General features: G+C 56.2%; 12 protein-coding genes across 12 annotated transcripts; 7 read left to right on the forward strand and 5 right to left on the reverse strand.

Annotated features, from left to right (window-relative positions):
- Positions 1 to 224: 224 nt before the first annotated feature.
- BO70DRAFT_362239 (putative AAA family ATPase/60S ribosome export protein Rix7) lies at positions 225 to 2,734 on the reverse strand. Its single transcript, XM_025543235.1, has 3 exons — positions 2,654 to 2,734; positions 2,323 to 2,568; positions 225 to 2,260 (listed from the first exon to the last, which is right to left on the reverse strand). The coding sequence occupies exons 1-3, from the start codon at positions 2,699 to 2,701 to the stop codon at positions 353 to 355; spliced, it is 2,202 nt and encodes a 733-aa protein (XP_025399072.1). The 5' UTR covers positions 2,702 to 2,734; the 3' UTR covers positions 225 to 352.
- A 371-nt stretch (positions 2,735 to 3,105) lies between these two features.
- BO70DRAFT_379784 (ESCRT-III subunit protein VPS20) lies at positions 3,106 to 4,235 on the forward strand. Its single transcript, XM_025545374.1, has 3 exons — positions 3,106 to 3,214; positions 3,356 to 3,719; positions 3,794 to 4,235. The coding sequence occupies exons 1-3, from the start codon at positions 3,171 to 3,173 to the stop codon at positions 4,007 to 4,009; spliced, it is 624 nt and encodes a 207-aa protein (XP_025399073.1). The 5' UTR covers positions 3,106 to 3,170; the 3' UTR covers positions 4,010 to 4,235.
- On the reverse strand, positions 4,116 to 5,433 carry BO70DRAFT_362241 (PITH domain-containing protein). Its single transcript, XM_025543236.1, has 3 exons — positions 5,120 to 5,433; positions 4,940 to 5,051; positions 4,116 to 4,709 (listed from the first exon to the last, which is right to left on the reverse strand). The coding sequence occupies exons 1-3, from the start codon at positions 5,262 to 5,264 to the stop codon at positions 4,298 to 4,300; spliced, it is 669 nt and encodes a 222-aa protein (XP_025399074.1). The 5' UTR covers positions 5,265 to 5,433; the 3' UTR covers positions 4,116 to 4,297.
- A 118-nt stretch (positions 5,434 to 5,551) lies between these two features.
- On the reverse strand, positions 5,552 to 7,772 carry BO70DRAFT_362242 (putative ATP dependent RNA helicase). The gene is made up of 2 exons (XM_025543237.1): positions 5,932 to 7,772; positions 5,552 to 5,856 (listed from the first exon to the last, which is right to left on the reverse strand). Exons 1-2 carry the CDS (start codon positions 7,540 to 7,542, stop codon positions 5,725 to 5,727), a joined length of 1,743 nt encoding a protein of 580 aa, XP_025399075.1. The 5' UTR covers positions 7,543 to 7,772; the 3' UTR covers positions 5,552 to 5,724.
- Positions 7,773 to 8,191: 419 nt separating this feature from the next.
- Positions 8,192 to 10,039, forward strand: BO70DRAFT_362244 (CUE domain-containing protein). The gene is made up of 5 exons (XM_025543238.1): positions 8,192 to 8,330; positions 8,401 to 8,698; positions 8,761 to 8,991; positions 9,048 to 9,317; positions 9,383 to 10,039. Exons 1-5 carry the CDS (start codon positions 8,310 to 8,312, stop codon positions 9,736 to 9,738), a joined length of 1,176 nt encoding a protein of 391 aa, XP_025399076.1. The 5' UTR covers positions 8,192 to 8,309; the 3' UTR covers positions 9,739 to 10,039.
- Positions 10,040 to 10,199: 160 nt separating this feature from the next.
- BO70DRAFT_396596 (mitotic-spindle organizing protein 1) lies at positions 10,200 to 10,899 on the reverse strand (the record flags this gene model as incomplete). Its single annotated transcript, XM_025546633.1, has 3 exons — positions 10,200 to 10,262; positions 10,474 to 10,551; positions 10,807 to 10,899. The coding sequence occupies 3 exons, from the start codon at positions 10,897 to 10,899 to the stop codon at positions 10,200 to 10,202; spliced, it is 234 nt and encodes a 77-aa protein (XP_025399077.1).
- Positions 10,900 to 11,438: 539 nt separating this feature from the next.
- Positions 11,439 to 12,065, forward strand: BO70DRAFT_362245 (GNAT family N-acetyltransferase). Its single transcript, XM_025543239.1, has one exon. The coding sequence runs from the start codon at positions 11,537 to 11,539 to the stop codon at positions 12,017 to 12,019; it is 483 nt and encodes a 160-aa protein (XP_025399078.1). The 5' UTR covers positions 11,439 to 11,536; the 3' UTR covers positions 12,020 to 12,065.
- A 574-nt stretch (positions 12,066 to 12,639) lies between these two features.
- On the forward strand, positions 12,640 to 15,499 carry BO70DRAFT_336827 (putative transmembrane glycoprotein; the record flags this gene model as incomplete). Its single annotated transcript, XM_025541123.1, has 1 exon — positions 12,640 to 15,499. One exon carries the CDS (start codon positions 12,640 to 12,642, stop codon positions 15,481 to 15,483), a length of 2,844 nt encoding a protein of 947 aa, XP_025399079.1. The 3' UTR covers positions 15,484 to 15,499.
- Positions 15,500 to 16,126: 627 nt separating this feature from the next.
- Positions 16,127 to 17,767, forward strand: BO70DRAFT_371246 (MFS transporter; the record flags this gene model as incomplete). The annotated part of the gene is made up of 4 exons (XM_025544790.1): positions 16,127 to 16,577; positions 16,632 to 16,764; positions 16,819 to 17,239; positions 17,294 to 17,767. The coding sequence occupies 4 exons, from the start codon at positions 16,127 to 16,129 to the stop codon at positions 17,765 to 17,767; spliced, it is 1,479 nt and encodes a 492-aa protein (XP_025399080.1).
- A 1,263-nt stretch (positions 17,768 to 19,030) lies between these two features.
- Positions 19,031 to 19,588, reverse strand: BO70DRAFT_362249 (uncharacterized protein). The gene has a single exon (XM_025543240.1). The coding sequence runs from the start codon at positions 19,314 to 19,316 to the stop codon at positions 19,089 to 19,091; it is 228 nt and encodes a 75-aa protein (XP_025399081.1). The 5' UTR covers positions 19,317 to 19,588; the 3' UTR covers positions 19,031 to 19,088.
- Positions 19,589 to 19,592: 4 nt separating this feature from the next.
- On the forward strand, positions 19,593 to 21,796 carry BO70DRAFT_387371 (PP2C family serine/threonine-protein phosphatase; the record flags this gene model as incomplete). The annotated part of the gene is made up of 7 exons (XM_025545909.1): positions 19,593 to 19,742; positions 20,151 to 20,469; positions 20,571 to 20,644; positions 20,708 to 20,792; positions 20,847 to 21,053; positions 21,110 to 21,370; positions 21,435 to 21,796. Exons 1-7 carry the CDS (start codon positions 19,707 to 19,709, stop codon positions 21,794 to 21,796), a joined length of 1,344 nt encoding a protein of 447 aa, XP_025399082.1. The 5' UTR covers positions 19,593 to 19,706.
- Positions 21,797 to 23,102: 1,306 nt separating this feature from the next.
- On the forward strand, positions 23,103 to 24,904 carry BO70DRAFT_362251 (choline-phosphate cytidylyltransferase; the record flags this gene model as incomplete). Its single annotated transcript, XM_025543241.1, has 5 exons — positions 23,103 to 23,592; positions 23,694 to 23,920; positions 23,976 to 24,326; positions 24,377 to 24,641; positions 24,689 to 24,904. Coding segments are annotated over exons 1-5 (1,266 nt in total), but the record flags the coding sequence as incomplete, so codon positions are not given.
- Between the last annotated feature and the right edge of the window lie 191 nt (positions 24,905 to 25,095).

Here is a 25,095-nt window from a genome sequence, read left to right on the forward strand (position 1 = left end):
TGTTTACTATATTGCAGTATGCTATTGAGACAGGAACTTCAGGGCTCGTTCGTATACGAATCCACATTGTGTTTTCGGCACATCTAGAATAGTGCAAGCCTTATTGACCTCACATGGCTACCTGCATGACTACCCGTGACTGACATTACATCGATCAGGACTTTTAATTCATGATCTCCGGTAAAGCTGATCGGTCCATATATATATAGACGAATGGATACAGGGACCGAACCAGAAAGACTCGATCGGTCGAATTCACCTTGTCCCCCGAACCCCAATACATAGAAATAAAGCCAAGAGATGAAGATGTGTGAAAAGTCAAGGATATATCTATCTCTAATATGTAAGGTATTTACACCACGCCGCCACTCCAATCCCTCCTCAACTTCTCGTACTTTTTCAGATCCGTAACACTGGGGCGAATGAAGGACTTGGCGGCCAGGAAGTCCTGGAACTTGATGGAATCGCGTCTCTTGATGGCGGAGTAACCGGCACGACGGAGCAAGCTTCCCAGATCGGCACCGCTGAAGCCCTCGCACTCTTCGGCGAGACGGCGCAGGTCTTCATCGAACTCGATGGGGAGGTTGCGGACCAGGGTCTGCAGGATCTCGACACGCTCGAGCGGACTGGGCAGGTTGACGAAGAGGAGGGTCTCGAGACGGCCGGGACGAAGCATGGCCGGGTCGATGATGTCGGGGCGGTTGGTGGCGGCGATAACGTAAATACCTTGACGGCTGCTGCCGAGGCCGTCGAGTTCCGTGAGGAGGGTGTTGACGACGCGGGCGGAGGCCTCGGAGAGGGTGTCGTCACGACGGGGGACGAGGGCGTCCAGCTCATCGAAGAAGATAACGCAGGGCACGGAGGAGCGAGCGCGGACGAAGACTTGGCGGACGGCGCGCTCGGATTCACCGACGAACTTGTTGAGGAGTTCGGGGCCCTTGACGCTGATGAAGTTGGCGCGGGACTCGTTGGCCACAGCCTTGGCCAGCAGGGTCTTACCGCAACCCGGGGGACCCCAGAGGAGGACGCCAGTCGGGGCGGTGATGCCCACGTTGGCGTAGATCTCAGGGTTGCGGATCGGCTCGACGATGGCGGTCGACAGTTCGTCGCGGATGCCGCCCAGCGCACCGATGTCGGCCCAGGTGGTGTCGGGGATGGTGGCAAAGCCTTCACGCTTGGAGGATGGCTGGATCTTGGGGAGGGCCGTGAAGAAGTCGGCGTTGGAGACCAGGACGGTCTGGGTTTCGTCGCCCATGGGGGTTTCCTTTGCGTGGATGATGAGCCGGCGCAGCTCCTTGACTTTGGGGCTGATGTCGTCGACTTCCTCGATGTCCATCTCCTCGCCGCTGTGGGACTTGAGCAACTCCAGGTACCGTTTGATGGCGGCAGCGCCTGCCGTTGCGACAAGGTCGTTCAGATCGGCTCCAACGAACCCGGGGGTTCTCTTAGCCAGGGTCTTGAAGTCGAGATCGTCGGCCATCCGCATCTTACGGGTAAGGGCCCGCAAGATCTGCTCTCGCACGGGCTCGGATGGCACGGTCATGTTGATTTCTTTGTCGAATCGACCGCCTCGACGGAGGGCGGCATCCAGACTGTCGGGGCGGTTGGTCGCCGCGAGGACGATGACGGGCTTGCCGTCGGTCTTTTCGAGGGCCAGGTCATCCATACACGTCAGGAGTTGGGCCACGATTCGCTTTTCCATCTCCCTCTGCGCACTTTCGCGCTTGGGTGTGATAGCGTCGATCTCGTCAATGAAGATGAGGCAGGGTGCGATTCTCTTGGCCTCCTCAAAGTACTCGCGCAGGGCCTTTTCCGATTCACCCGACATTCCTGAGACAATGGACGGGGCAGATATCGAAATGAAAGGAACGCCCAGTTCGGCGGCGAAAGCGTTCGCGATCATGGTTTTACCGCAACCCGGCGGACCATGAAGCAGGACACCCCGGGGGGGCTGTACGTTCGACGCCATATAGACCTGTGGACGGGTCATGGGCAGAATCACGAGATCACCAAGGTCCTGGACCACCTCGTCCAGACCTCCCAGATCGGCGAGACTAACATGAGTCGGCGGCGACCGATCGACAGCGGCCTCGGCTTTGCGTCGCTTTGACGAGTTGGATTCACCGCCGTGATGGCGCTTTTTCGTTGAGGTAGACGGGGCTGTCGACTCCGCGGTATTCGACTCGGTCTGTTTCGAGGGTTTCGTGGCCGGGGTGGTGTTCCACATGCCAACTAGACTCTTGTTGAGGCTGTTGGATTCCTGATCCAGTCAGTCAGTGCTGGAAAGCCTCCACTCGTTCGAGGCACATGTGCGCTGCATACCGGTGCCGCTGTCGGTTCCTCCAGACCCTCAAAGTCGCCCTCGATGGAATCATTCTCATCGTCACCGAGCAGATCGCCCTTCAACACCTCCACCACGCGCTCGATGCTGTCCTCCAGGATCCTCTTGGGCTTTCTGTTCAGATTGGAGTTCGACCGCTTGAGCGCATCGTAAATTCCGGGCACGGACAGACGGAACTGGTCGTTCTCAGCGTTGTCGTCTATGATTTTGCGCACGACCTGGTAGACCTGTAGGCGAAGAGTGGGGGGGGGGGGAGGGTCAGCGCATGCACATGCATGTCTTTCGGGGCCAATTCGAGGAGAGGGGTCGCACATCCTTGTCCAGGCCCTGCCTCAAGGTCGTCCTGCCCCCGCGACGCATCGTATCCAGTCCAGGGGCTATTTCTGCCTCGAAGGGGATATGCTGGGGCTGATTGATAACGGTCGAATCTGGAGAACTTCCCACAATTTTGGGACCGCCGGACTTTCGATTCGCCGGCGGAGAGCGGAAAATTACCGGCAGTTTTGCGCGTCACGTGAGACGGGCGGTAATTACGATAACAGGAACGGAGTATGCAAACTGTACATCTCGAGAGACAGGTTGATTTTGATTGTCGTAATTTGATAGACTACGAAATATGAAAAAGAATAAAATCTAGTATTTGTTATACGGGAAAAACCTCAATACATTATAATGTAATGTAGAGGTCCAACTTCCCCATCAGGAAGGTACTGTTAGCCTAGGCACAGCCGGGCTGCACGTCATCTGTTATCGCTAACCCGGCATTCACCATCTCCTCCTTCACCATCTCCTTCTCCTTCTCCATACCATTCTCCATCATGCGCTGACAATGGGAAACACAACCAGCTCCCATAAGATCTCCGCCCAGGACCGGTGAGTTCTTCTGTCTCTTCTCTCCTGCAAATCGAAATTGTCCCGTCCCCACTAGTACTCAGCAGGGATATCGTCCTATCTCCCCCCAGACCCCCCACCCCACACCCTATCCGCCCTACGCACCCTAACATTCAATATCAGGGCCATCCTAGATCTCAAAAACCAGCGGGACAAACTCCACCAATACCAGAAGCGGGTGGTGGTTCTGACCGACCGAGAAACTGCGATCGCGAAAGAATGTCTGGCCCGGAATGATCGCAAACGCGCCTTGCTCGCTCTCCGCCGCAAAAAGTACCAGGAGTCGCTGCTGGACAAGACCGACAAGCAGCTGGAACAGTTGGAACAACTCACGGGACAGATCGAGTTTGCGCTCGTGCAGAAGGACGTTCTCTTCGGCCTGCAGCAGGGGACGCAGGTCTTGCAGACCATCCATAAGGAAATGGGCGGCCTGGAGGGGGTGGAGAAGCTGATGGGCGAGACGGAGGAGGCAAGAGCCTACCAGGAGGTAAGGCTGTTGATGTTGGGGCGGATGATGTTCTTTGGCAATGGTCGTGGGCTGACTGGTTGGTGGCTCTACAGGAGATCAGCGAGATGCTTGCGGGACGTCTGTCCACCCAGGACGAGGACGACGTCGAAGAGGAATTGGAAGAGTTACAACGGGCGACCCAGGGCCCGGTTGTCCTGCCGAATGTCCCCGTCTCTACGCTCCCGGAGGGCGAAGGGGTCGAAGAAGACGAGCAACCCGCCGAAGGATCCAAGGCCCGAGTCGAGGAGCGCACCGCGATTCCTGCTTGAGATTGACTCACTCCTTCGCCTTTGATACTCCGATCAGGCGCTTCTATTACTTACAGCTATTAGCATTGTCGGCGTTGGTGGTTTCCAGGGATGACATTGTCTCGCATTGTTAGATTTCTCTGCTATTTAACTATCTCACTACCTAGTGTGACTAGACGGTCGAGCACGGATTTGTATACATTGTCTGAATATGAGAGTCCGGCTCCGTAACCAAACGAATGCACACATAGACCGGTCTTACTGCCCCTCACCTGCATCGCATCATGGAAGCAAAAGCCAAAACGCACTTCACAGGATCCTGCTACCCACCCCACTCACACCCGGGATAGCGACATGGTCATTCGGATTCGCCGCCGCCTCGTAGAGAAAGCTGATGGGTTCCCGATTCAGCGCCAGGAACTGACCCTTGAAGCCAACGTAGCCGACCTTGGTGACGTCCTCTTCCCCGTCGCTCCAATTATCCTCGAAGAACAGCGTGATGGACGTGGTGGCATTCCAGAGGGCGCGGCTCAACGGCAGGTCGAAGACATCGGCGCCGGGCACGGGCTGAGGGATCTCAACGGTTTGCGTGGGCTTGAGATCGGAGGCTGTGGAGAAATCCAAGTCGTCGCGGTTCTTGAACAGTCTCACGGTTTTCGGGGCGGAGGAGGTCGGGGCGGTGTAGACGAGAAGGGAGTGGACTTTAACTTGGCCGGTGAACCTGGAATCAGTGACAGTCAGTGTTAGCGATGGGATGGATGGTGCGCAGGGCAGGGCAGAGCAGAGCATAGAACATCGGATTGTTTGGTTCTCCGTCGCGTCGGGGAGGTTGGGTGAAGGAGGGGCATTCGGCGGGGTAGAACAACAACAGCAGCAATTGACCCCGAAGTTGGACGGACACACGCAACACAACAGACAAAGACAGAGAGGGAGGGAGAGAGAGAGACATACGGGATATACATCAGCAGCTGCTCGTCTGCATCGCTCTCCAGCTCGGGCTCATCGTTCAATCTCTCGGCCCAAGTCTTTTGCACGATCGCAGCCCCGGATTTGGGACTGGCCTCTGCAGCTCCGGTCAGCAAGCGCGTGAGCCCGCGTCGGCGCAGGAGGGATTTGAGTCTGCTTGCGCACCGTTCAGGGTTGTGATGGAGTCGAACTGGATTTGGGAGTAGAGGAGCGACTGGATCGCCGGGGTGAGGTCGTTCGAATGGTCGTGGTCTTCTCCGTGGCAGCCACCGCTATGGTCGTGGTGATGATGATGATGATGGCCCGACATGTCGAGGGCAAGCAACCTGGGTGGTTTGGTGTTGTGGGTGTGTGGACGACTCGGTAGATTGGAGGCAGGGTGTAGGCGCAGATTTGCCCACAGTGGCCTGGAGAATCGCGTCGATCTTGTCTTGGAGATAGATCTGTGTTGGGGTTCAGAGATGTTGGGGGATTGTCGGGCCGTTGCTTTCACTTCACGGGTGGCGATTCTTTCAACTAAGTATGTATACTATATACTACTAGTACTGCTACGGGATACTGTGGTCGACTACAGCATCCCCCGGCATTATTCACCCCCTCTTGTTAATTGGTTCTATTGCTACGTCGGCCAGATAGCCAGCCATACTGATGATCATGACTATGAGAACTGGCATACCGGAACGTAAGGGGATATCACTCTAATAGCTAACTAAACGCTGGACGTCTATGGGAAAGGTCTCGTTCAATGTCATCATGAGGATAGGCTCCGATCAATGAACCTTGTAATAGTTCGGAGCATATTCCAGAAGGTAGGTCTTCTCGATCTTCGTAACGTCTCGGATGAAGGTCTTTTCGCCCGTCTGTAGAATCTCATGGAAGATGACCCAGTCGGCTTTGCGATTCTGCAGGCGCCAGTTAGCGGAGCTCGTGTGCATGCCATACACAAGAGGGGGTGAGGGGTAGGGGTGTCAACTTACAAACATCAATGAGCTCGGATGGGCATGAAGGGTCAGACCTCCGCTGACGGTCTTGAATGTCCCATCGGGCTGCATCTTCGCAGCATGGGCGAAATAGCCTGTGGTGAGGCACCTACGAATCTGCTCCGACAGCTTACTGGTGTCCTCTTGCCTGGATCGCGCGGAGAGTGTCTCATCGACTTGGATTCCGAACCGCTCCAGATACCGCTTGAGCTGCCCTCTGACACTCACGGCTCGTTGTAGAGATCGGTAGTTGAGAAGATTGTCGCGACACCACTTGGAGTCCTTCTTTCCCCTGGTGACAAAGGCCTGATAGACGTTGAGGTACGTCAGATGGTCACCTTCTTCGACGGCGAATTTCCTGCGGTGGCTCTCAGATGACTTCCGATCGCCCTCATGCTGAACCCATACAATTCCCTGCAGACTGACCATGGCAGCGATGGTGAGAATCTCACTCAGGCAGTTAAACGCCGGTGCGGAGAGAAGAACCTTGGCCATCATCGGGTCGACGGCCAGCTCGGCCATCCGCATCCCCTGAGGCTTGGTGAGTTTGGCGTAGTCGTCGACGGCCCCCAGCGAGAACAGCAGCTCAAATGCACGGATCACAAGCTCGGCAGGGGGTGGAGTCAAGAAGTCGAACCGGACGATATTGTCAATACCCAGAGCTTTCAGCTGCATAATCACCGGGGCAAGGTTTGATCGCTGAATTTCCGGGACAGTAGCGGCCGGGAGTTGCTCGTATGCCTGCTGTGTATAGAGGCGGAAACACTTCCCGGGCTTTGTTCGCCCTGCTCGACCAGCGCGCTGAACTGCAGCGGCCTTTGAGATCGGCACGGCCGTCAGTGTTTCTATGCCGGTATTGGGGTTAAAGGCCCGTAGTTTCGCGAAGCCACAGTCAACCACATACACAATCCCATTGATGGTCACGGACGCTTCGGCAATGTTGGTCGACACGATGACCTTGCGTGTATTTTCGGCCGCCGGCTCGAACACGTACATTTGCTGGTCGGTGGTGAGACCCGCGTAGAGTGGGAGCGGCAGCACGCTCTGCGCCTTAGGATGCAGTGTTGCAGCGCGTTCCGAGATCAGCTGCACCACGGAGTCGATCTCCTCCCGGCCAGTCAGGAACACCAGCACATCGCCTTCGGCCTCTTGCAGGTGGATGTCGAATACGGTCTTCACGGCCCGTTCGACGTAGTCCTCGGCGGGAGACTCAAGAAAGAGCATGTCCACCGGATACGTGCGACCTTCGAGGCTGATGATTCTCCCCGTCTTGCCTCCGATTTCGCCAGATTCGGCATCACTGTCGAAGTCTTCCCCCGCAAAGAAGCGCAGGAAATCCTCGGCTTGCAGGGTCGCGCTGCTGACCACGACCCGAAGCTCCGGCCGTCTTTTCATGATCTTCTTTAGGATCCCCAGCAGGACATCAGTGCTGAGAGACCTTTCATGCGCTTCATCCACCATAATGACGGAGTAGCGCGATAGTAGAGGATCAACCAGGGCCTCTCTAAGTAACATGCCATCCGTTAGGAATTTGATTCTGGTGGAAGCGGAAGTCAGGTCCTCAAAACGAATTGAGTAGCCCACCTCTTCGCCGAGCTTGCAACGCATTTCCTCCGCAACCCTGGCTGCCACCGTGGTGGCAGCCACTCTCCGCGGCTGCAGTCCGTTAGTGTTTGGTGACTGGGGAAGGGGAGAAAGATGGATGAAGTCCCACCTGGGTCACTGCGATGGCTTTCCCGTCTGCGCACCATCCTGCTTGGTCGAGATATTGGGGTAGCTGTGTGGTTTTCCCGCTCCCCGTGTGCCCGACAACGATTGTGACAGGGTAGGTCTCGACCAGATACAGCAAGCTCTGCTTGTGTCTCGCGATGGGGAGCAATGCGGCGGGCTTGTATAGAGATGGGATAAACCCGGTCGAAAGATCCAATTCCGCCGCCATAGCGATTGGATGCTCCGGGGGGGATCACGGGTCACCTCTACCCTCGATCGAGAGCGGAAAGGGGCGTCGAGCTAGTCAGGGAGTGCGAAGGCTCTTCTGGAGCATGTTGGACGAACACCGATGATGCTCTGTCGCAAAGCTCCGAAGATGTTACCATACGGGTACCGTCCGATACTTATGCATGCATGCAGCTTACCTAATGATACGCAACCCGCATCACGTGGCACAACGTCACCTCCGCGGGTGGTTCCCCCAATCAGCTAGAAAGGGGCGTGGCTGAGGCCTGAGGATGGCCGCGGCTTTCTGCCTGTTGGGCGAATCCTACTCTGCACGTCGCATCCTATAAATCCGAAACTCGAGTGCCTGCGCAATCTTGGCATCCTCGTCGACCTGCGAGCATTTCCTCTTTCCTCCGTCGCCTGAAGCGCCCTTCACCATGTCCGGAGAAGACAAGACCGTACGTCCTCACTCTATACCTACCTTCCCCCCCCCTCCCTCCTCGTCCTGGTCACTAACGCAGATGCTAGTCGACCAACAGGCTGTCGACCGGCCCTCTCAGCCCCAAACCAGAGTCGCCGACCACCGCGCGCCCGATGGATTTCGACGACGAGCCTCAAGAGTCCGGCGTCACGTCCACCTCGCCGGCCGCTCCTCCGCAGCGGGCCACGGAAGCTGCCCCGCCAAAGCCACCCCGCCCATTGAGTCCCCGACTACAGGCCGAGAACACCCTCAAGGAAGCTTTCCCATCGATCGACCCTTCTGTGATCAAGGCAGTCCTGGTGGCCAGCAACTGGGATGTGGAACGGGCTTTCCATGCCTTACTGAGTACGTGCGCACCTACACCAGTGCTTCTGTCATGTGGTACCATCGCTAACCAAATCCCTCAGGCATGACCGACCCGTCTGCCGCCGAACAAGATGCACCTCCACCTCCCCCGAAACCGCCACGTCCGACCGCTGCGCAGAGGCAGCTGGAAGCGGATGAGATGTATGCCCGCCAGCTGAACGAGCACTACAACCGTCGCGCGCCGCAATCCCGTCGGGGAAACGATTACCCACAGGAGCGGCAGAGACGAGGGAGCGATATGTCCGAGGAGAAGGAATACAGCTTCTTTGATGGTGGGTGACTTACCTGGGGCTCGGATGGGTCTGGTTGCTGACCATGGACTTTGTAGACGACCTCCCCGTGATCCGCGAGAACATCCGCAAAGGATTTCTAGATACCCAGACCAAGGTCAACTCGTGGGTCACGAATCTGAAGAAGCGGCTCGACGGAGAGCCCGAGGACTCGGGTACCTCTACCCAAGGCCGTCCTGAGGAGAGCTACGGTCGACCTCGGCGCAGCGGGGACCTAGGACGCCGGAGCGGCGATCGCGAACGCTACGATGCCGACCCCCAGATCCTGAATGACGACTTCTCTGGGCTGGAATTGAGGGATAGTGAAGGTCCGTGGCTCCAGTTCCATCCTTGGTTAACCCTAATAGTTTCACTGACTGTCATTCATTCATAGCTCCTCCCCCGCGCCCCCCTCGACCTCTCGCCAACCCCAACCTCTATAAGGCCTCCTCGCCCTCTCCGGATCGACGCCGAGTGTCGTTCCAGGAGGGCCCGCCTGCGGAGATTGATAATCTTTACGACGCCGAACCCGTTCGACGAACCCCTCCGACGACAGGCAAGTCCAGCAAGTGGCAGCCCTTGTCGACCGTTGAACCATCACCCGTCGGAGAGCATGATCCGTTCAGCCTGGGCGATAGCGAGGATGAGAAGGAGAAGGAGACCAAGACCAAGGAACACAGCGCATCGGAGGCTGGGACCGGGGAAGCGTCGAAAGACACGAGTAAGGCCGAAGGTGCCGGGAGGTCATAGAGTTACCCTAAGCGCTTGATCGTTCATTTGTCCCCTTTGACTCAGCCTGTCTAACCCTCCACACCTCTCCTTGTACCCTTGCTATCCACTATTATCCCAACTATCCCATCCTCTATGCCTCCAGCCGACAACGATGATACCAAAGACTGCGAATCGGGAGAATGCGGGCGATGGAAATCGATCTCCGTCATGACGGCCACATCCCATCTAGTATCTTACGAATGTGTCTCTTCTTTCCCATATGTAGCATTAACCATGATAACTGAGCTCTTGAAACAATGAACCATATATGACACGCAAAGCCAGACCAAACGAAGGGGTATCACATGATTAATTACTCGACAGTAGATCCCCAGACCCCCAAATCAAACAACAACAACAACAACAACACCAACACAATCAGAATCTCAGCCCAGATGCATCAACAGACACAGATCACTCAATCCAGCAACCCCAGCTGCTCATTCGCGGCCCCCGCGCGATGGCGCCGGTAGTACGTCTTTACGGATATCCTTGATCGCCGCCTAGACGCGGTCAGATTAACCCTGAGTACCTGTGATAATAGCAAGAAAAACAGACGGGGAGAGCAAGTCGATACATGGCAGGGCTGACTAACATTCCCTTCCCATGCCTTCCCCATGGGGGAAAAAGGAGAGAAGCAGAAGCAGAAGCAGAAGCAGAAGCAGAAGCAGAAGCAGAAGCAGAAGCAGAAGCAGAAGATAGAAGAAGACTTACAGCCAGAGCTTCAGGATTCACACCATTCTCGATCAGCGACGCACACAAAGTGATTTGTCTGCGGGTCAGATCAGTGTTCTGGAAAGATGGGGCGTTAGTTCCAGCATGCCAGATTGGCTAACATCTACCTGAATGGGAAAGAGAAGTGGAGAGGGGGGGGGGGGCCGTCATTAGAGGGTCTACTGGCTGGATATTCTTTAGGCTTCGCAGGTAGTGGCTACTAAGCTAGGTAGTAGGCGAGTAGACGGGCTGGTGTCCAAGCCATCGACCAGAATGCAGAGGCAGATAGGCAGGAACGGAGTACATTGGGGCATTGGGGGGAGTCTCACGTACGAGCAAGTTAGAGATTTCGTGAAGAATGCTAATAACATCGTGGGCGGCCTGCTGCTTTTTCTCCGCGTAGTCTTCTTCATCTCTGAAAGGCATTTTTTTTTTTTTCAGGCTTGGGGTTCCTGGAGGAGAGGAGTGGGGGGTTGGGGTTGGGGTTGGGGTTGAAACACGGAGGAGAATGCTGGAAAGTATATATGTCTGGTGAGGATGGTTCTTGGAGGGGGCTGGCCAAGATGTGTGGCAGTTACTATGGATGGATGCTATGGAGTGTAGGATGGATGGTGGATGGAAGATGGAGGGATGTTGTTGCTGCTGTCTTTGCCTGGTATGTAAGGTAACCCGTACTGAGAATACCGGTATCGCCCGGACTGATATCCGCTAGGCTGGAATGGGTATAGTCGCGAGGATCGACGGCAGACCCGTATCTGATTGGCCTCAGGGCTCGAGCGTCGGATTTCTTCCAGCGACGGGATCCTCCATACTACAAACATTCTACCGAGGACTCAGTATTGACTTGACCCCTACGAGTCAGAGCCGGGCAATTGGATCGGAGCACAGGGATCTTGGGCACCCGTGAGAATATCTCTGCGCCCGAGCCCCCCCCCCCCCCCCCCCATCAAGGGTTATCTAACCTCAAAACTCAAAAATTCCTGCCGATTCCGTGTGGGACCAGCCCTGTCATCCCCCCCTCGTCAAACAGGTGTGAATGTTGATCCTGGAGGGGCTCGCAGGAATGCACCCGGATCTGACCATCTCAGACATCCATTCCTTGAAGAAGGATCAGGCATTTGAGATTCTCGCCCAGATTGCACGCGTCGAGAAGAAGACCTTCCCTGCCAATGAGGCCTTCCAGTTCAGTGAGGAACTCTGGCGCAAGAAGCCCAACACGAGGGTTTTGTATGTGACCCGCGCGGCTGCAAGTGCCCGCCCGACAGTGTTAGCCTATGCTGTCTACGTTCGCCAGCGGGGAGTGGCCCTGTTGAACAAGGTCTGTGTGGCCGAAGTCTATCGTCGACAAGGCGTTGGGCGGCAGCTCATGACCTACATTCGAGCCCGTCTGCAACGGGAGGGATGCCAGCAGATCCACCTGTGGGTAGACAAGGCAAGATTATCCGCACGATCTCTGTATGCCCACAATGGCTTCGAGGAGCGCGAGCAAATCCCGGACTACTATGCGCCAGGGCGGACGGGAATCAAGATGGTCCTCGATCTCTAGAGTGGCCCTTGACCCGCCCCTGTCACTCCTAAGCATGTCCCTCTGCCCCTCGTTAGGCTTGCTCCCTTCATGCAATGGGAAGGAGCCCGAAGGTTTTTGCTTCGGAATATAGGGCGTTATAGCCTGTCAAATACCTTCTCTACTTACACGAGGAGTAGGAAGCCACGGGGAGACGGAAGTGTTTTGGGGGGGGGGGGGGGGGGGGCTTTTCTCCTGGGCTCCTGCAAGCCACCCCTTGCATGGGCGTGCATTTCGCAACGTGAGCTTGATCGCGCCGCGCCGCGAACCATCCTTCCCTGACCATTCCAATACTTGAGTGACGTCAAACATATCTAGGTATGGCTTTGTTGAAGGGGCCACACGCTTCGCGCCTCTCCTGTGCCCGATGGGCCCTTGGGCGCGGATGCCCTGGATGAGTCTACCTCGCGCCCTAAGGGCAGGACAATTTTCTCTGCCTTTGCTCCCACAATTGCCCATCTCACTTGTTGCTGCTTTTTTCACACTTTTCGACAGTACTCGACAGGCTGTCTTCGGATGATTCCTTTGGGGGACATACACGAACGTGCCTCTCGCGCGCTGTTTTGAATATCTGCCAGAACCGTTGTATCAGCCCTGGAGATATGGCACACATTGCGTTGGCTCTTCTCAGCATCCTGGTCACAGTCAATGCAGCCTTGGAAGTAAGCTATCCTATCAATGCACAACTACCCCCGGTAGCTCGGGTATCGCAGCCATTCGAATTCGTCTTCTCGCAAGGCACGTTTTCTGGTAGCAACCCGGACACCCAATACTCGCTTTCCGACGCGCCGTCATGGCTCAAACTAGACAGCCACAGCCGTACACTATCCGGCACGCCCCAGAAGGAAGACCAAGGATCCCCGAAATTCAACCTCGCAGCATCAGATGGGTCGGGGTCAGTCAGCATGGAGGTTACCCTGGTCGTGACGACAGATGACGGACCGAAACCTGGGAGGCCATTGCTTCCGCAACTCGAAAATATGGGTGCAACATCTGCTCCAGACACGATCTTCATACACTCGGGTGACTCATTCTCGTTATCCTTCGAGCCCGAAACATTCACCAACACGCGCCCATCTACTGTTTACTATGGGACTTCTCCCGATAACGCCCCGTTGCCATCATGGGTTGGATTCGATCAAGCGTCACTCAAGTTCTCGGGGGCCACACCGGCTAGTGGACCTCAGACCTTCAGTTTCAATCTAGTTGCTTCGGATGTGGCGGGGTTCAGTGCAGCGATCATGACCTTTGAGATGACGGTTAGCCCACATATCCTGGCCTTCAATCGGAGCACGCAGACTTTCTTTCCTTCCCGAGGGAAACAGTTCACCAGCCCTCAATTCGCAAGCAATTTGACATTAGACGGTCACGATATAACGAAAGATGACTTGAAGGATGTCCATGTGGACTCCCCGAGTTGGTTGTCTCTGGACAAGGAGACCATTTCACTGAGCGGTACTCCTCCGGCAGATGCAACAGACCAGAATGTCACCATCAGCGTGACAGATGGATTCCATGATGTGGCAACGCTAATTGTTAGCCTGCAATTTTCTCAGTTCTTCCACAATAACCCAGATGAATGTGATGCCACTATCGGGAAATATTTCACGTTCATCTTCGACGACGCTGTCTTGACGAATGACTCGGTCCAGCTCGACGTGGATATGGGACAGGACCTGTCGTGGTTACACTACAACCGCGACAACAAGACTCTCTACGGACAGGTCCCTTCGGACATTGACCCGGGGAGTTTCCACATCAACCTCACGGCTCGAGAAGAGACGGCAGAGGACACTCGCCAGTTCACAATCAATGCGGTGTCGGAAGAGGACACAGATGACGCCCAGGGCCCGGTTGATAATCCAGACCCAGGCCACAGTAGTAGCAGTCACGCAGGAAAAGCCGGCATTATCGCTATTGCGGTTGTCGTTCCGTTCGTGTTCTTGAGTACCGTCATACTTCTGTTCTGTTGCTGGCGTCACAAACGTAAAGCAGCCGCCACCTCCCCCGAAGATGGGGAATCATCTGAGAAGAGATTATCACTGCAGCCCGATGGTGGTGGCTTTACTCATTGTCAACGTTTTGAAGACACCACTCAGGGCGAGCCACCAGAGATGTTTCGAAGCCCTTCACCATCATCGAAGCCCCCCAAATTGGAGCTACCGTCGTGGAGCGCAAGTCCCCTAGGCGACACGGGGCATCTCCGGGACGCCGCTGACAAGGAAAACACCTTCCCAGGCTCGACCATCGAATGGGACTTTGCGCCTCTGCGAGGAGGAGAGCCCGAGCCGGAGGAGATAAAACCGGTCGAAGAAGCACCAGCACAGCCGAAGCGACTGTCCTTCCAGAACAGCCCTCCTTTGCGCAGAAAGACCACGACCAATTCCAGGAAACGCGAACCTCTCAGGTCGATTCAACCCAGGAGATCTTTGAAGCGAAATTCGACTGCGTCTCGATCACGGAGGTATTCCAAACGGTCCAGTGGTATTTCCACAGTTGCGTCGGGGCTCCCAGTAAGACTCAGCGGTGCTGGACATGGGGCAGGTGTTTTCGGGCCTCCAGGGCACGGCGTGGTTCGCATGTCCTGGCAAAACACCCAGGCAGGCTTCCAGAGTGATGATAGCGATGTGGAAAACTTGGCCCCTCTGTTCCCTCGACCACCGCCGCGCACACGAGAGAGTGCAGAATACCCGAAACGAATGAGTCTCCGAACTGTAGAGCCCGACGCTCTCACAATCTCCGAGGCAGACTCATTGGAGGCATTTGTCCACAGCCGTGCGAAGAGCCGGAACTCTTCCAACCCCCTGTTTGCCGGCCAATTCAGCCGTCGGGCGTCTTCGGGCGGCCGTGCCTTAGAACGAGCCCGGAGTACAGTCAGTAGGGCGGACACGTTAGCGAGCTCCAACTATGTCGATGATTATCGACACTCCATCCAGGACCGTCCGTGGTCGACGGCAATGTCTGCCTCCATATACACCGACGATAATCGCCAGTCCGCTTATCTACACTGCCTGTCTGAAGAATCCTTCGACACGCCGATGCCCGGCTCAGTGCGCAAGTTGCCCAGTCAATCCAGCCTAGCGCAGAATTACTCGGATGCGATCGCGCCGCTTCCTCGGCCCTACAGCGAGCTGAGCTTGAACAGCACAAGACGGTTCTATGGAGGGGGCGCGTTTGGCAAAGAAAACGACCCACCCTATGAGCAGCACACCGGGGGAGGAACTCGCCCTTGGCTCCAGGCCACTTCCTACTCACATGGTGACATGCCTGGCACTGGGCCGCCTTTGCGACACAGTCCCTCCCTTTTCTCGATCCCACACGACAACCGACCACGTCGGGTGAGCTTGACCCGAGTGGCAGAGCAAGATTGGGACGAGCCACAGGCCATGGCCATCCCAAGAGACCTGACAGGAAGCGTGCGAAGTGACACGGCAGCCTTTGTGTAAATGAGGAAGACTGGAGAGATGCGGAGGGGGAAAAGGGGGTGGGATGAGGGAGGTTTGTCTTTGTTTTGATATCTGATTTGGGCGTCTTCCACTATACACTGGCTTATTACAAAAAGTGTTCGGCGAGCGTGATATCCATGGATTCTGAACTTCATTCATGTTCATTCTGGACTTTTTTTTTTTTTTTTTTTTTTTTTTTTTCCTTTTCTCTTTTACTGTTTGGCCCGGATACCGTGTACCACAATGGACCCGTGAGCCATTGGGCAGTCTAGTGTCTAATCTAGTTAATACCATCCATATCAGAGCGATGGGGTCGATATTATCCTTATCCGTCTTACCTACCGACGATAGGTCGGTGCGTGATGCAAGCTTGGTATCTAGTTAGCATCGGAGATCCATGTCCTCCCCGGCTGATGTAACACGGGGCCCAGCCAGGATTGCGAATCCGCAAGGGCTTACTGTGCTGTGGTGCTCCTAGCGTCTTCCAGGCATGAGGCTAATTGAATCCCACTATTTTTATCGGGGTTGACGAGGCCAAGCGATACAGTACATTACCTGGGGGTCCTCCCTTTTTAATGCCTGCCACCAACGATGCCTAGGCTCGGTTTTCTTCTCATGTGCACTGTTCCGACCTTTCTCCACTATGGCAGTTGACTCCTCTTTACCAGATATTCCATCAGAATCGACCTCGCTCCTGGCTAATGACCATGAACGTCCTACACATGGCAAGTCCACCTCTCGGAGGGGACAGCAGGTCCTGCTGCTTGCCTGTCTTGTAGCGGTTACTCTGGACTTTGGCGCCTACCTCTCCGTTGCACCTCAGCTCCAGTTATACGAGTCCATCATCTGCCAGCGCTTGCATCCTGAGCTCTTCGACGGACTGCTACCCGCAGCCCCCATCGCATCTTGTAAGGCGGCTGATGTGCAAGGGGAGTTGGCGGTACTCAAAGGGTGGATGAGCACTTTCGATCAGCTTCCGAGCATCATCCTTGCCCTTCCGTACGGTCTGATGGCGGATCGAGTCGGTCGCAAGCGGGTCATGTTGCTGGGATTGGTTGGGTTTACGCTGCAGGAGGTTGCAATCCGCATCATTTGTGAGTGAGCCTGCTGTGACTAGATGGTGATGTAACTAACTCTGCCGTGGGAAGGCTGGTATCATACAGTCATTCCTCCCCAGGCAATCTGGTTCACGCCACTGTTCCAAATCTGTGGTGGCGGCACAGCAGTAACAAACGCTGTAGCTTGGACAGTTATAGCAGATGTCTATCCGGCAGAGAAACGGTACGCGTAAAGCATCTTTGAAATGTCCCATTGACTGACTGTGCAACCGTCCAGTGCCAACGCATACTTTGTCTTGTCCGCGGCTATCCTGGCGTCTGAAATACTAGCAGCTCCATTGAGCGCCTGGATGATGTCCTCCAGTCTCTGGGCACCTTACATGCTAGGACTAGCCTTTGAGATAGTCGGACTTCTCACTGTCTTCATGATCCCGGAAACCAAACCGAAATCAATCGATGAGCCTCTGGTTGAGTCGGCAGACGAGTTTGAAGCACCCGAAAGGCTCACTTACTCATCCATGTGGTCGAATACTATCCGCTCTGCTCGCGCCCAGATCCACCAGGTGACTGACTTTTTCTTCGAATATCCAACTGCCATCGTCATTTCATTTACATTCTTGCTTTCCGGCTTTGGGCTTGAGGCGCTTCAATTCATGGTTCAATATGCCTCCAAGCGTTTTTCGTGGAGCATGGCAGAGGTATGATACCCCAAACCAAACCCAGACTTCTTGCATATTGACCCAGGCCCATAGGCCAGTCTTCTCATTTCCATCAAGGGCGGATTTAACCTCGCGTCTTACCTTGTCGTACTCCCTCTGGCGTCAAAGATCCTCGAGGGGTATCTTTCTCCTGTCCGGAAGGATCTCTGGGTCTCCAAGGCCAGTGCATGTGTCATGACGGTGGGATTCGGCTTCATGTCCCTCGCGTCCCATCCAGCACCATTCATCATCGGGGTGGCCCTGACCGCCCTCGGATGGGGGTTCTATGCCTCCCTCCGCAGCGCCGGGAGTGCGCTGGTTGGGGAGGGTCACGTTGGACTCCTCAATACATCCATTGCACTGGCCCAGGGGGTCGGACTCATGGTGGCTGGGCCTCTCACGGCCGGATCCTTGCGAGTGGGAATGGCCTGGGAGGGGGTTTGGATGGGGTTGCCGTGGATGATTGGGGTTGTCTTGTTTGCGGCAGCTGGGTTGGCGGTTGCTTCTCTCCGCGTCCCCACCGAGTAGATTCATGAACCATCTTATTTATAGTTTCATGTCACGAACTAGAACGACCTGAGCGGTGACACTGGTCATAGTAATGCATAAACAGAGGACAGAGAGACCTAGTGTGTGGGTACTAGTAGTGCTATGCTCGGGTATGGGAAGAAGGGAAGACAGAGCCAGCTATACCAGTGAGCCCGGTTCACATGATCTTGACCGGGTCGCACCCCTGGCTTCCCATCTGGGCGTACGGAGTACTACTACTACTGGGTTAGTACCTGCCTACCTCGGTCGGTACCTCGCTTGTTTACCACCGACTGGCACCTCCTACAGTAGTAGTAGTTAAGTGCCAGTGCCTCCAGACTAGGCAGGCTATCCGGACCCCTTGCGAAAGCCGACATTAGGTTTCAAGCTAGACGCATGCACAGGCCACATCCTAATAGCACCCGACAGCTGTACTCTGTAAGTAGGTACTATCTATCTAGTTAGCATCTAATGTCTATACTGTATACAGTACTACCAATGTACTGGCAGTAGGTAAATTGCTTGAATTGCTTAACTGGCTGGCATGCAAGGTGCAATGGGTACGGTACTTACGGCAGGTGCTTCTATCCCGATGAGGCAGTCGGGGTCGGTACCTCATGGATGGAAGTACTAAATCTAAGGAACATATCTATTGCATTCGGGAATTTCCATCCTCGGGGGACCAGCACATTCCCGATATTATTAGCCAGGCACCCACTAGATCTAATGCGGCATCCCTCACTTCGATCCGAAGTCGATGTGCAGTTGCAAGGCGTCGAGGTACGAGGTCAGGTGAGCGCCGTCGCCCCAACGGCATTTCAGCTGAGCCAGGCAGAGAGAGGCAGGTAGGGGCGAGTGCCTACATACACTTAAGGTACTGTACTGACTGCTCCGGAAGTAACTCGTACCAAGCTTGATGTTTGGGTCAGCCGACGCCAAGGATTTTCGTCATTTTTTCCCTTTTTTTTTTTTTCTTTCACTTCAGAACTCAGAAGCACGCGACTTCCCTCTTCGGGCCTACCGCCTGTCAATACGACAGTACCGCCCACGCTGGTGTCTGTCCCCGGTACGGAGTACTGTAACTTTGTAAATTAGTATACAGTGAAGGAAGTAACTACTATCCCATGCGCCTTACCTACGCCAACCCAACCCCTCTTGGAGGCTGCTTGGAGGCTGGAGCATCTCACCATCTGCGGCATTGATTGATTGATTGATTGATTGTTTGTTTGTTTCATTGATTGATTGATACTCCGTCGTACCGGAGGGACTACGTGGTGAGCAGCAGATTAGGCCTACATGACCAGATACTAGTAGATAGTAATCATCGTGCAGAGAAAAATCTTCCCCTTCCTGTGACACCACCCCTCCTAGCTTGGGTGGTTGGATTCTCAAACTCCTGCTGCTGCTTCCTAGATCGATCTCTCGGTCCTTTCTTGTTATTTCCCAACCAAGTGTCCTCTGCGCCTGCTCTTTCTTCCCTGTCACGCCGACCGGTTTTGCCCAATCCAGAGCTATCGTCATCGTGGGATCGGTTCCCCACTCTCCCCATTGATAGGTGCTTTTAATACACCTGACTTACCTACTACGGCGGTTCAGTCCCAGTGCTCCCTCCCGGGTACCAGGCTGGATTGTTGCCAGATTCTTTCTCTCTCGCTCCTCTCCCTCCTCTCCTACAATTCTGCTGAGTGCTGAACCATTCCCGCTCGCCGCCTCCCTAACCGGCATTCTGCCCTTGCCCTCCAGGCCAACCTAATCTTCCCTCCCACCTGATCCGCCCTCTCTTCCTCCTCTCCCCTCCCCCTCCGTCTCTCTTTCCCCCCCCCCCCCAAAAAAGATCCTCCGTTTTTAACTTTGCCCTCCTGTCCCCTTCCTCTACCCTGTACGTTGACATCGGGTCCTTCATCTGTGTGAACTGTTCAATTGTGATCCAATAGACATCATGGGTCAGACCTTGTCCGAGCCCGTGGTCGATAAGGTGAGTGAAAACGAGGCCATCCATTTGCCTGGTCTTGGTCTTCCCCCACACTGCAAGCATCCTTACGCAATTCCAATCCCTCCTCTCTATCCACGTTGCCGCACCCCCCCCCCCCCCCAAAAAACCGTCTGCCTTCGTGCCTCGATTTTTCTTTCACCCAACTCGACATCTATGTCTATCTTCTCTATTGTCTACCCTGTGTCCGAGTATCCGTGTCGCTTGTCGCCGGAGGGGCTGCAGCGTGGTGATCAACCTCCCCCTCCCCCCCCCCCCTGCGGGGTCCCTCCACAGGATGATGAAAATTTCCTGCACGCGAATTCCGGACGGATGACCTGTCATCATTCTACTGTGTTCCGGACCACTCGTCATTTTGTAGCATTCTCGCTAACCTAATCGGGCGGGGACTAGACTTCCGATGAGGGTCAAGATGAGTGTTGTATATACGGCGTTTCCGCCATGCAGGGCTGGCGAATCAGCATGGAGGACGCCCATGCTGCCGTCCTAGACCTCCAGGCCAAGCTCGCGGATGAGGAGGAAAAGCCGACCGACCCCGACAAACGACTCGCGTTCTTCGGTGTATATGACGGGCACGGCGGAGACAAAGTGGCTTTGTTCGCCGGGGAGAATGTCCACAAAATCGTGTCGAAACAAGAGTCCTTCGCCAAGGGTGATATCGAGCAGTCCCTCAAGGACGGCTTCCTGGCCACCGACCGGGCGATCTTGGAAGGTTCGTGAGCGCTCTGGTCCTGGAGTCCGGGCAACCTCCCCACCCGCCTCTTCCTGTGACTGGCCTGTCCCTCCCAGGCAGCAACCGACTGACCTGGCTAGACCCGAAGTACGAGGAGGAAGTGTCTGGCTGCACCGCAGCTGTCAGCGTGATCTCGAAGCACAAGATCTGGGTGGTATGTATTTCCGGATTCACCTCGTCGTCGGCGTAGTCTGGGTTGACGGCTGACTGGTTCCAGGCCAATGCTGGTGATTCCCGCTCCGTGTTGGGTGTGAAGGGCCGCGCGAAGCCCCTTTCTTTCGATCACAAGCCCCAGAACGAAGGTACGTGGCTCGGTCTACTTGGAATCGGGATATGCCTCTGACGATGGGAAACAGGCGAGAAAGCTCGTATTAGCGCCGCGGGTGGATTCGTCGACTTCGGCCGTGTCAATGGCAACCTGGCTTTGTCGCGGGCCATTGGCGATTTCGAATTCAAGAAGAGCCCCGAGCTGTCTCCCGAGCAGCAGATCGTCACGGCCTATCCGGACGTCACAGTGCACGACCTCAGCGACGATGATGAGTTCCTCGTCATTGCCTGTGACGGTGAGTTTTTCCTACAAACAGGTGCGCTGGCTGGATGGCGCTAACGTGGGTTGCAGGTATCTGGGATTGCCAGTCCTCTCAGTCCGTGGTCGAATTCGTTCGCCGCGGCATCGCTGCCAAGCAGGATCTCCACCGGATCTGTGAGAACATGATGGATAACTGCCTTGCCTCCAACAGCGAGACCGGCGGCGTTGGTTGCGACAACATGACGATGATCATCATCGGCCTCCTGAACGGTAGGAGCAAAGAGGAGTGGTACAACCAGATAGCCGAGCGCGTTGCGAACGGCGACGGCCCTTGCGCTCCGCCCGAGTACGGCAAGTCTCTCGAGGATCCCACGGCCTCAAATCCCATTCCCTACTGACTGAACGGGGGGTGCAGCTGAGTTCCGCGGCCCCGGTATCCGTAACCAATTCGAGGAAAACCCGGATGACTTTGACATGGAGAACGACCGTGCGCGTGGCTTCAGTGTACGGTCGGGCCGCATCATCCTCTTGGGGGACGGTACTGAATTGATTCCGGAGCAGAACGATGACGAGCTGTTTGACCATACCGAGGAAGACCGGGACCTTGTCGGTCAGGTGCGCCGCGACTCGCCCGATGCTGTTCGGAATGAACGCGAGGGGACCCCCGGGCCGCAGTCGAAGGATGCCCCCAAGGCCGACGGAGCCTCTGCTGCCAACATATCGGAGTCGCCGTCCACCGCGGAGGCCCCTGGAACGCCGCAGAAGCCGAGCTCGTAGTCCTGGTGGATCTCTTGCATTTGCCCCCTAATATCGTTGCCTTCCTTTCTTTCTTTTGGTTCTTTGAAACCCATTCTCGTGTGATTCTACGACCGTGCCGTTTCTCGATTTCCCTTCCCCCCTTTTTTTCTTCCGTGATCTTCTTCTTCAGCGCCCCTTCGCCAGCGCCCGGCTTTCTATTCTGTCCGCTCCATCGATCGACTTGCCTCCCATCCCCCTCCCCTGGTAGTGGCCCGGTGGTGTTGCCGAAGCGATGAGACAGCCCGTCCGGGCGGGGTGGGAGCATGGGAACGGGATGGGGCAGGAGGGGTTCGTTTTTGTTTTCCATTTTATGCAGAGCCGCGAGCGGCAGGCCTCACGAGAGTACGTCTGTTTTATGCCTTGACACAAGATACCGCACAAAACGCCACTGTTGATGAACCTTGATATCTCCATGACTGTTCCGTTTCTTTTACTTCTACCTGCTCCTTGACTATACTATCTCTCTTCTCCTCCTCTTCTTCTTCTTCCTCCTCCACACCCTGCGGTGTCTGTGCCGACCCCGGCGTACCCTGCGACGGGAAGCTGGCGAAGATGACGACCACCTAAGATGGAGCGTCCGGGCGGCGTATTGGGGGATGGATGGCGGATCGACGGCCCGAAGAAGCCTAGAAGGGTCAAATATGGGGGTGGACTGGTGTTCCCGGACTGAGGAGGCAAGCGTGCCATGTACGGAGTATCTCAGGACCCTTTCATATCGTATGCATATAGAACCCGTTGGCTGTGCAGCAGAGCAGGACCGGCCGCATCCTGTGTAGGTAGGATTTGTAGACAGGTGTGTCAGGTTAGGTCTGATACTCGATACTGGATAGATACTGGTGGGATCGCGCGATGGGCGACGGTCGAATGAGAGGGAGCCGCGGCGTCCCGTGATGGCCGTTGGGGCAGCGGGAGGAGCCCGGCCCATTACCGTACCGTACCTCGGGGGCGGTACCTTTGCAGCTACCCGGGCGCCGGTGGGCCATCGTACGATCGACGAGTACCTGCGGTGTACCTTGGGAGGGTCGGTACGATACGCGGTACCGTACTTACCATACTTGTATAGTGGACGAGCGTATTGCGGCCTGCCAAGTCGGGCAAATTTTGAGCTCTCTGGCTTTCTTGTGTTTCTTGTGTTTCTTGTCTTTCCTGTCCTTCGCTCTCTTTTTGTTTGTTCTCTCGGTTTCTTCCCCTGTTGGCCGATTGCTGTCCAGGACCCTTAGCCTTGCTCTCTCTCTCTCTCTTCCTCCCTCTCCCTCTCCCTCTTCCTTTTCTCCCCCCCCCCAATGGCTTGTTGAGGGATTCACTTCGCCTCTTTCCGTTCTCCTCCCTCCTCCACCGGGACTCTTCGTCTACGTCTTCCTCGCGTCGGTCTTGTCTCACCACACCCGCCCCGTGCTACTACCATTACGCTACCACTACCATCGAGTCCCGACCCGACCTCTCCGTCCCTCTCTCTCTCTCTCCTCAACCTCAACCTCCACTTCCTCCTCCTCCTCCCCCTTTTCTGTCCATCTTTCTTCTCATCCTCTTCCGACAGAAGTTGAGCTGTGCTCCCTCGGTCAGCCACCATGTCCTCTCCGCCGTCATCAGGCAAACGCAAGCGCAGCGGTTCCCAACTTCTCTCCGCCGATGCCGCCGTGCCGTCCCCGGCCGAACTCCTGCAGCCCTCCTCTCGCGACGCGTCCGGCGAGGAAGGCGACGAGTCCACGGGCTCAGCCATCCCGGGGCCCACCAAACACAAGAAACAAGCGTCCCTGGACGTGACCTCGGGCAATGTGCCCCGCCCAAGCGGGCCCGCAAGGCGTCCACAAGCGAAGCCAACGGCGACGCAGTCGAACCGGTCGACATGGTCGACGCTCCGTCCGCGATCAGCAAGGAGGATCCGGGCGAGCCGTCCGAGACCACTTTGGCCAGCAGTGACATTGAGAGCCGGAGCAAGAGCCGGCCGGGCTTGCAGGTGGACACGTCGGAGCGGCAGCGGCTGTTGAAGCCGCCAGAGCGCGCGGGCCTACAGGACCCCGTGGGCTATCACACCAACCCTCCCCCGACGGGACGGCCGGTGCGGGTGTATGCCGATGGAGTGTTTGATTTGTTTCACTTGGGGTACGTTGACTTTCCTTGGACTGCGCGGGCGATGCTGACATGGTGGGTGTGCTAGACACCAGCGACAACTAGAACAGGCCAAGCGGGCGTTCCCCGACGTGTATCTGATTGTCGGCGTGACGGGGGACGACGAGACGCACAAGCGCAAGGGTCTGACGGTGCTGAGCGGTGCCGAGCGGGCTGAGAGTCTTCGCCATTGCAAGTGGGTTGACGAAGTGATCCCCGACTGTCCGTGGATCGTGACTCCGGAGTTCATCGACGACCACCAGATCGACTACGTGGCACATGACGACCTGCCCTACGGCGCGGATGAGGGCGACGATATCTATGCCCCGATCAAGGCCCAGGGCAAGTTCCTGGTCACGCAGCGGACGGAAGGAGTGAGCACGACGGGGATCATCACCAGGTGAGTTGTGGCTGGCCGTGGGGTCGGGGGTTCTCACTCACAGTGTCTAGGATTGTCCGCGACTACGACCGCTACATCTCCCGGCAATTCAAGCGGGGAGCGTCGAGACAGGAACTGAACGTGTCATGGATCAAGAAGAACGAGCTGGAGGTCAAGCGCCACGTGACGGAGCTCCGGGACAGCATTCGGAACAACTGGACCACGACCGGACAGGAGTTGGGGCGTGAGCTGCGGCAGTTCTGGCAGAACAGCCGGCCGAACAGCCCGCTGTCGAGCGCGCGAAACAGCGTGGACCTGGGCAGCACACGGAGCGGCGTCACCAGCCCGTGCTGGGGAACAAGGCGCACGTCTCCCGGGTGGAGGCGCTGGGACGTCCCGAGAGCGTGATTGGAAACGGCCGGAACGAGCCGGATTTCGCGACGGGATACAGCTTGGGGCTGATTGGCGGCGTTCGCGCATGGGTGAGTTTTCTCCGCGCGAGCATGATGGAGCCGAAGACTAACGAGGGCACAGATGCGCAGTCGTCGATCCCTGGTGGGGAGTCGAGCGCCGTCGCCCACGAGCGAGGAAGACCACGAGTCGGAGGCGGAGCGCAGCAACGGCAGAGCGTCCGAGGCGGCGCGGATCGCATAATTGTTTTTAATCTACGGAACGATACTAGTATCAGACGCGGGAGTCCTGCAGGTGGGGGCCTCGGTCTGGTCAGCCATGATGTAAGTTAAGTGAAGGGAAAGATCCAGGGATTCTTTGTTGGCTCCTCGCGGCAGCT

This window comes from Aspergillus heteromorphus, assembly GCF_003184545.1.
Source record: "Aspergillus heteromorphus CBS 117.55 chromosome Unknown BO70scaffold_13, whole genome shotgun sequence".
Classification (NCBI taxonomy): Eukaryota; Fungi; Ascomycota; class Eurotiomycetes; order Eurotiales; family Aspergillaceae; genus Aspergillus; species Aspergillus heteromorphus.